General features: G+C 41.2%; 2 protein-coding genes across 2 annotated transcripts in view; both read left to right on the forward strand.

The window, feature by feature from the left end:
* LOC102240901 (protocadherin alpha-1) overlaps positions 1 to 564 on the forward strand; it is a 2,563-nt gene extending 1,999 nt beyond the window's left edge. The window contains exon 2 of the mRNA XM_014529001.1: positions 36 to 564. Coding sequence (XP_014384487.1) covers positions 36 to 564 — 529 coding nt within the window. The remainder of the gene's footprint in view (positions 1 to 35) is intronic.
* Positions 487 to 9,710, forward strand: part of LOC102241203 (protocadherin alpha-2-like) — a 9,913-nt gene continuing 689 nt past the window's right edge. Inside the window, exons 1-2 of the mRNA XM_014529002.1 lie at positions 487 to 534; positions 7,857 to 9,704. Of these exons, the coding sequence (XP_014384488.1) occupies positions 8,002 to 9,704 (1,703 nt within the window). The 5' untranslated portion in view covers positions 487 to 534; positions 7,857 to 8,001. The remainder of the gene's footprint in view (positions 535 to 7,856; positions 9,705 to 9,710) is intronic.

The following is a 9,710-nucleotide window of genomic DNA, read 5'->3' on the forward strand; positions in this document are numbered from 1 at the left end:
CCGTTCCGCGTGGGGCTGTACACGGGCGAGATCAGCACGACGCGCGCCCTGGACGAGGCGGACTCTCCGCGGCAGCGCCTGCTGGTGCTGGTGAAGGACCATGGGGAGCCGGCGCTGGTGGCCACCGCCACTGTGCTGCTGTCGCTGGTGGAGAATAGCCAGGCGCCAAAGACCTCCTCGCAAACGTCTCCTGGCGCCGCGAACGCGGAGGTGGCGCTAGTGGACGTGAACGTGTACCTGATCATCGCCATCTGCGCGGTGTCCAGCCTGTTGGTGCTCTCGCTGCTGCTGTACACGGCTCTGCGGTGCTCGGTACCGCCCACCAAGGGTGCTTGCGGGCCGGGGAAGCCGGTGCTGGTGTGCTCCAGCGCGGTGGGCAGCTGGTCTTACTCGCTGCAGAGGCGGCAGAGGGTGTGCTCTGGGGGAGGGGCGCCCAAGACGGACCTCATGGCCTTCAGCCCCAGTCTTCCTCCCGGTCCGAACATGTCGGAAGAAAATGAACACCCAGAAGTAAATTCGGAACATTCTGGTAATGTAAGTCCAACTTTCAAGCTTTGCCTTTAATGTTTTTTAGTTTAACTTATATAATCACCTTTTTAAATGTGACTTTTTAGAATGTATTCAAAGTGTCCACTAAAATTGAAAGAAATCTTACCATTCAACACAGGTATTTATTTTATTATTTACAGCTGCATCCTGAATGGAACATAGAAATAACAACCACAACAAAAAAAATGTAGGGACACATTGATGTATTCTTCGAAAAAGCATCCTACTTAAAAAGAACACACAGAGAAAATACTAAGTAGTCTTGATTACATTTAACACAGGATCTGAACGTAGTCAATTACAGTGACATTTTCAAGTTTATTACTTTAATCTTGTAGTGAAATGTCAAGTCTTTGACCAAAATTAATTTCTCTTGCCCATTCGCATTACTAGGTTCATGTAGGGACACATTGACGTATTCTCCGAAAAAGCATCCTACTTAAAAAGAACACACAGAAAATACCAAGTAGTCTTGATTACATTTAACACAGGATCTGAACGTAGTCAATTACAGTGACATTTTCAAGTTTATTACTTTAATCTTGTAGTGAAATGTCAAGTCTTTGACCAAAATTAATTTCTCTTGCCCATTCGCATTACTATGTTCCCATAGCTATATTTCCTAATGTCCAGGCTTAGCGTCTCCTCCATAGACAATGTTTATTTATGGATCCATTCCACAAGCACATAACTCTCTTATATGCTAAGCCCTGCTGTAGAACCTAGGGACAGAGCAACAGGGAAACAAGATAGGGAAGGTCTCTGGCTTGAGGGGTGGGAGGGAGAACACATTGTATTTAAAATAACAAGTTTAAACCTGTGCTCACCTATTTGAAATAACAATTGGGTTATGAAAAGGCTTGGATTTGGTATAATATTGCTTTTCCCATTTTCTTTGTATAGCAGGGTGTTTATAAAGGGAGATGTTGTTCTATTCATAACTTTAAAAAATATTTTTTATTGATCTCAGAGAGGAGTGGAGAGGGAGAGAGAGATAGAAACATCAACGATGAGAGTCATTGATGGGCTGTCTCCTGCGTGCCTCATACTGGGGATCAAGCCCACAACCCAGGCATGTGCCCTGACGTGGAACTGAGCCATGACCTCCTGGTTCGTAGGTCGATGCTCAACCACTGAGCCACGACAGCTGGGCTATTCATGACTTTTTAAAAAGAGGCAATAAAATGCTGACTGTTATCAGCAAGCTTTCTTAGAAACAAAGCAGATGAAGGTTTCCCCCTATGTGACTAGTACTCAGAAAGTATATGTAATTCTCATTGCATCAGCTAAAGCAAAATATAGTCAAGTAGAGGAAAATGTCCTGGAAAGGTGAATTAAAATGATCAAACACTTGGGATGGATAGAGAAAACTATATTTTGAAGCTGAACTAAAAATCATAAATAGTATGGAAAACGTAAACATATATTTTCTTCTATCAAGCCAGAAAAACTTGAGTTACAAGCTGGCATTTGAAGCTAAACTGGCACAATTTATTTCTTGAAGAATTTATATAGGTTGAAAAAGTAATTATCTAATAATGCCTCACAGAGAGGTTAACAATAAGATTATTAATGGAATTGAGCATCATTTAACAAATACCAATAGCCTTTTTTGAATTTGGCCTGAAGACATTCAACATGCCTTCACATAAATACATTGGGATCACTGAGAAAAATAAAATTTTAGATTGATGCTCAACAGTTCTCTCTGTATATTGATTATTGTAAAGGTAAAAAGTTTTCTGGGTTAGTTGAAGGTTTTAACTTGAAGGTAAATCTCAAATGTTGGTTAATGATCACTAAACTAAAAGAAGTGGGTTTAAAAAGGTGATTTTTAATGAAAAGGTAATTCTGGAATGGAGAACAAGATTATTGTGGAGAGATTTGTTACTTAGTATTTCTTTAAACAAATAAATATGAATGGAATTCCCATTGGTAGTTAATATTCTTGTCTCTTTCAGAATCTTTGAGTAGTTAACAACTTTCAATAGTTTCATCTTTCTTTATAAGATTTCTTTCAGAAAATGTATTATATTAATTCCTCTCTTCTTCTTTTATAAAGACGAACCAGTTGCTTTATTTTCTTACTTTTTCACCTGTTCTTTCCTATGATTAATGGGTTATTCAAACAATATTTTAGTATTAATAAAAACATAAAATAATATAGATTTATGGCAAAACTTATTCTTTAGTGTTTATTTCATGGTATATTTACATTTTAAATTAGTCAGTCATTTAGGAAATTTACTGACTGAAAAATGGTCAGATCCTCAGAACAGGAAGTTTTATATGATAAGATCTTTTACCAGATAATAATCATTGTTATGCAACTGGATTAATTTTGGTTAATGTTAATTATCCATTAAAGTTAGTAGCTTCACAGCTTTGTTGTCTATCTGAAAACACTAGACAAGGATCATCATGCTGTACATACTGAGAATAACAGTTATTCTCATGTTTCTATGGAGGCTCCAATTTTCAAACACCCCAAGGGAAACAAAATCTTGTTAACCACACACATTATTATCTTTTAATTCTTCAATCTCGGTAATTAGTTTTCGTTTCATGATTATGATTTTAGGAATTATAATTTTATTTTCAAGTTACCTTGGTATGATGATACCAGTGTGATTTCATTTGTGGGAAAGTATTATTTTTACATCACCTAAAATGCAAGGCAGGGCACTTGAGAAGACTAATTCTTGATATGTTCCTTCTCTAAAAAACAAACAAAAAAACAACAAAAACCCAAAACGTTTCCTTTTCAAGATTAGAAGTGTAACTCTATTTTCTGGTATAACTATGTAATTAGAAAGTAAGGTGTTGCCCAGCTGGTGTTGCTCAGTGGTTGAGCATTAAACTATGAACCAGGAGGTTGCTCACGGGTTCGATTCCTAGTCAAGGCACATGCCCAGTGCTACATAATCTTTACTTAGAATAACCTCCTTCAGTTACTTCCTTGTAGCTTAATAGAACAATAGAGTAACCTTGGAATGGAGATAAGAAACGCCCTAACCTTTGGAATAGAATGGATAGGATTAAGATCAAATAGTATAAATACAAATGTAAGAGGACAATAAAGGGAGGAACCTGGCTATGATGAGAGGAACCTGGCTAGGAGGAACCTCGCCAAGACGATCACCTAAACGCTGCCTCCGTCCACACCTATGGGGAACCCCTGGACCTGTTGGGGCTGGACCCCAACAGCCCTGGTTGCAGGTTGTTTCCCATTCTGGTACAGGGCATGTAGGAGGCAGCCAATTGATGTCTCTCTCTCTCTCTCTCTTCTAAAAAAGAAATAAAAACATATTTAAAAAAGAATACAAATAGATAAGAATGAGAAATAGTTATTTATTTTGGTAACAATATTTGTTTTCCTTCTGGGAACACTGGAGGATTTCCCTTCCCTGTTACCTTGAGGTGTGATTTTCTTTGACCAATGAAATGTGGATGTGTCTCAATTCCTAGCAGAAGTATGTAATTGCCAGTGCAAGACTCTCTTGTGCAGTTTTATGATGTTGCAGGAATTATGAAAACACAGGTTGATGTTGAGATGCCATAATCTAGAGGCAGTTTGGGATGCTGAGTCAACGTGTGGAGGAAAGCTGTCTTAGGTATTCTCCCATAACTACAGAAGACTTTGCAGGAGCCAGAAATACAATTGTGTTTATTTTATTTTAATTAATTAATTTAACTGGGAAACATTGATGTGAGAGAGACACATCAATTGGTTGCCTCCTGCATGCACCCCAAACAAGGTCTGGGATCAAGCCTGCAACTAAAGTGTGTGCCCATGACTGGGATCAAACTTGGGACCCTTCAGTCTGAGGGCCGTTGCTATATCCACTGAGCCAAATGGGCTAGGGCCAATTGTGTTTATTTTAGAGGGAAAACTGAAATAGTCAGTGTACAGCAACATATTCATTGGGATTCCAGTGTCATTAGGCTAATGTGAACAGAATAAATTTTAAGAGGAGAACATTACAATTGATAGAACATTATTATTGACTTTTTAAAAAATCCTCACTGAGGATATTTTTCCTATTGATTTCTAGAGAGAATGTGAAGGAGGCAGGAGGGGTGGAGAGAGAGATAGAAAGAAACATCCATGTTATAGACACACAATTGGTTGCCTCCCATATGGGCCCCTACCAGGACTGCAGAACCTGCAACCAAGGTATGTGCCCTTGATCAGGAATTGAACCTGTGATCCTTCGGTCTGCACGAGTAAGCTAACCACTGAGTGACTGGCCAGCGCTATTATTGACTTTTTTTTTTAAATTAAGGCATCTGACCATTAAGCAGATTAGATAACTTGGATCCCATGGGAAAAATTATTGTGTTGTGGTTTCTTTTTTTTTTATATATAAAAGTTAAAAAAAAATAAACAATTTAAAATGTTTTAGGGTCTGGCCACTGTGGCTCAGTGGTTGAGCATTGACCTATGAACCAGGAGGTCAGGGCACAAGCCAGGGTTGCAGGCTTGATCCCCAGTAGGGGGCATGCAGGAGGCAGCCAATCAATAATTCTTTCTCATCATTGATGTTTCCATTTTCCTCTCCCTCTCCCTTCCTCTGTGAAATCATTAAAAAAATACATTTAAAATGTTTTAGATCCTCCTATTCCTCCCCTCCTCCTCCTCCTCTTCCTTTTTCTTCTTCTTGTTGTCTTGCTTAGTATCCATTCCTTTTTTTTTTTCCTTCTAGGGCTTTGTTGTAGTTTTGTGAAAGACTGAGATGAAGATATTGCAAGAATAAATGCTCAGACACATAAACCTTAGGGAATTGACAGTTCATTTTGATAAACGCAAAGGGTATTGCTGCACCAAATTATCACAAACTTTGTGGCTTAAAACAACAGAAATGTATTTCTCGTAGTTCTAGAGGCCAGAAGTCCAGCATCCAGGTGTTCTGGCAGGGCCACGGTCCCTCTGAAGACTCTAGGGGCGAATTCATCCTGGCCTCTTCCAGTTTCTGGTGGTTCCTTGGCTTGTGGCAACATAACTCCAATTTCTGCCTCACATTTCTTTCCTGTGTCTCTGTGTATCTTTTCTTTTTCTGTCTCTTATAAGGACACCTGTCATTTGATTATGGCCAACCCTAATCTAGGATGATGTTAGGGGTTAGAGTTACCTTAACTATATCCATGAATATCTTTATTCCAAATAAAGTCACGTGCTAAGGATCTGGGTGTGTACTATTCAACCCACTACAGATGTCAAGAGATGTCAAGCTGGGTGGTATTTGTTCAGCATGCCTTCTCATTCTCTTTTCCCCACTGGGGGAAATGTGCTTGGATTTCTGGCATTGGCACTCTATTTCTCCGAGGGAGAGAGATATGCTAGATCCTCAGAAACCCTGAATAACAGAATATACCTCATACCCCCAGCCATGTTATTCCAAAAATTCAGCAAAATTACCTTAAGGGATTACAAAAATTGCCGTAACTAAGCTATATTTCCAAGAGCTAATATGTGGTATAATTTCTTAATATGTCAATAGTAGCCAGTATGTTGGCCACTGATTAGCATGTCAAAATTACTGGGTATTAAAAACATGCAGTTGCATTGCAACTACGGAGTGATGTAATGGCCAGTCTGTAGCTATGTGAAATCAGTTTAAGATCCAAGAGAATTTGCTTACATGAGGTCTTGCACTGGCCTTCACTTCACAAGAGCAACCTTGCCATTTTCAGTCCACATTATTTAGGAATCACTTATTTCATCTCCTGGCTTCAACAATGAATATGTGACCCATGTCTGGTCAAGTGAGAACCATCACAACTATTGACTAAAGGAAAGATATGCCATCTCAACTGGCTCAAAGGAAGTGATATTTTAGGATTTTTGCTGGGACTATCAGGAAAAGGGCACTTTCTATTGAGAGTCACTCAATGTAGACTAAAAGCTACTTTGGCCATTTTGCCATCACATGGGAAAAGCATAAACGTGGAGATACTGAAGTGTGTATACACAGCTCTGCCTGAAACCAGTAAATAATTATCCATTTCCATGTATAAGACAGTAAGTGATGCTCTGCTTTCTTAAGTCAGTTCATTACTAGAGTATGATTAAAATAAATATACACTTCCATACAGGGTGTGAATAAGTTTCTTAAGATAGGACTCAAGAGAGAAATTAGTATTGATTTTTAGCACCAGGAAAAGCTAGTTTTTCTTTAGAAAATGTTTTTGCTGTTCTTTTATGGACACTTTTTCCTCTTTCTGAAAGCAAAATTTGTGACCTTAGAGTAACTGAAAATGATTATTATGTATGTTGGACACTGACCCACTCCTAAATTCATTTTATTTTCTTCCCTATGTTATCTTTATCTTATTTTTATATTGGTTGTGTGTGAAGGGGCCAATTAAGAATTAATAAAAGCATTAGCACTAAGAAAGGGATCAATTATACTATTCAAATATTTAAATGTAGTATAAAATGGAATATTCCTAAATTAAGAACACATTTTCCAAGTGAGAAATTATTAACTTTCAAACATCTGCAAACAGTTCAGAAAACAAAGTTAAATCACAAAAACAACAATTGATTGAAGTACCCTTTGATTCCTATGTGCATCACTTGAAGAAATGGTTTAAAAAAAGACATACTGTAGCCAAAAGAATTGAAAGCAGGGTCTGAAAGATAGATTTTTCACACCCATGTTCATAGCAGCATTGTTCACAATAGCCAAGAGGTGGAAACAACCCAAATATCCATGAATGGATGGATGAATAGCCAAACAAAATGTGGCATATACACACCTGGGGACGAATAGATAAACAAAGTGTGGTATATACACACATTATAATATTATTCAGTCTTAAAAAGGAAGGAAACCCCATCACATGCTACAACAAGGGTGAAACTGGAGGACATTATGCTGAGTGAAATAAGCCAGTCACAGACAAATACTGTGTGATTCCACTAATATAGGGTAACTAAAGTGATAACATTCATAGAAACAGAAAGTAGAATGGTGTGTGGGGGTATGTGGTGGAGAAGTGGGAGTTGTCTAGTGAGTATGGAGTTTCAGATTTGTAAGGTGAAAAGTTCTGGAGATCTGTTTCACAACAATGTGAATATACTTAACATACTAAACTGTATACTTAAAAACGGTTGAGATGGTAAATTTTATGTGTTTTAACCCAATAAAAAGGGGAAGTGATATATTCCAGAGTTTAAAATAGCTATTTTTCAAAGATGAAAGTTATGAATAAACTTAGACCAGACAATAGTCTAGTTTTAAATCTATAGGATAAGCAGTAATGCCTACCTTTTGGCCACATGATGTCGCTGTCTACCACAGAGTGTTCTCTAGGAGGAAAAATACCCAGAGCCCCATTGTCACTCCAGAGAAGCGGAACAATAAGAGAAGCAGGAGACTAGCGGAGAATATTTCAAATTTTACAAAACATGATTTTCTAATTTGATCAACTCACTGAGGATTGGTAATGGTGTCTTCTATGAGAAGGGACCCGGAGGTCGGGCGTCTGCTGCTCTCCATTCTATTCCTGGCAGCCTGGGAGGCTGGGAGCGGCCAGGTTCACTACTCGGTCCCCGAGGAGGCCAAGCACGGCACCTTCGTGGGCCGCATGGCGCAGGACCTGGGGCTGGAGCTGGCGGAGCTGGTGCCGCGCCTGTTCCGGGTGGCGTCCAAAGGCCGCGGGGACCTTCTGGAGGTAAATCTGCAGAATGGCATTTTGTTTGTGAATTCTCGGATCGACCGCGAGGAGCTGTGCGGGCGGAGGGCTGAGTGCAGCATCCACCTGGAGGTGGTGGTGGAGAGGCCGCTGCAGGTTTTCCATGTGGAGGTGGAGGTGAAGGACATTAACGACAATCCGCCTGTATTTCCAATGTCGGTCAAGACTATTGGGTTTCCCGAATCGAAGCTGCTTGACTCGCGGTTTCCTCTAGAGGGAGCAACTGATGCAGATATCGGAGTAAACGCTCTTCTTTCCTACAAGCTCAGCTCCAGTGAGTTTTTCTCTCTAGACATACAGACAAATGATGAACTAAGCCAGTCTTTGTCTCTTGTGCTTAGGAAATCTCTGGACAGAGAGGAGACTGCCGCGGTTAGTTTGTTACTGGTGGCTACGGATGGCGGCAAACCTGAGCTCACGGGCACCGTTCAATTGTTTATCAATGTATTGGATGTGAATGACAATGAACCTACTTTTGACCAATCAGTTTACAAAGTACAATTGTTAGAGAACACCGCAAACGGAACGTTAGTGATTAAGCTAAATTCTTCTGATGCGGATGAAGGATCAAACAGCGAGATTGTGTATTCATTTAGTAGTGATGTGCCCTCCACTATAAAGACCAAGTTCAAAATAGACCCCAACACAGGGGAAATCAGAACTAAGGGACAATTAGATTATGAAGTAGCGAAATTCTACGAGATTCAAGTCCTTGCATATGACAATGGGACTCCGACAATGACTGGGCACTGTAAAATTTCAGTGAAAATTGTGGACATCAATGATAACACACCAGAAGTCTCAATAACATCTCTTTCACTTCCGATCCGAGAGGACGCTCTGCTGGGCACAGTAATCGCCCTTATTATGGTGTCCGATCGCGACTCAGGTGCCAACGGGCAGGTGACCTGCTTACTAACACCTCATGTCCCCTTCAAGCTGGTGTCTACCTTCAAGAATTACTATTCTCTGGTGCTGGACAGCGCCCTGGACCGCGAGAAGCTGTCACACTACGAGTTGGTGGTGACAGCGCGGGACCAGGGTTCGCCTTCGCTGTCGGCCACCGCCAGCCTGTCCGTGGAGGTGGCCGACGTGAACGACAACGCGCCGCTGTTCGCGCAGCCCGAGTACACGGTGTTCGTGAAGGAGAACAACCCGCCCGGCTGCCACATCTTCACGGTGTCGGCGCGGGACTTGGACGCGCAGGAGAACGCGCTGGTGTCCTACTCGCTGGTGGAGCGGCGGGTGGGCGAGCGCGCGCTGTCGAGCTACGTGTCGGTGCACGCGGAGAGCGGCAAGGTGTACGCGCTGCAGCCTCTGGACCACGAGGAGCTGGAGCTGCTGCAGTTCCAGGTGAGCGCGCGCGACGCGGGCGTGCCTCCTCTGGGCAGCAACGTGACGCTGCAGGTGTTCGTGCTGGACGAGAACGACAATGCGCCTGCGCTGCTGCCTCTGCCTCC

This window comes from Myotis brandtii, unplaced genomic scaffold (genome assembly GCF_000412655.1).
Source record: "Myotis brandtii unplaced genomic scaffold, ASM41265v1 scaffold668, whole genome shotgun sequence".
Lineage (NCBI taxonomy): Eukaryota > Metazoa > Chordata > Mammalia > Chiroptera > Vespertilionidae > Myotis > Myotis brandtii.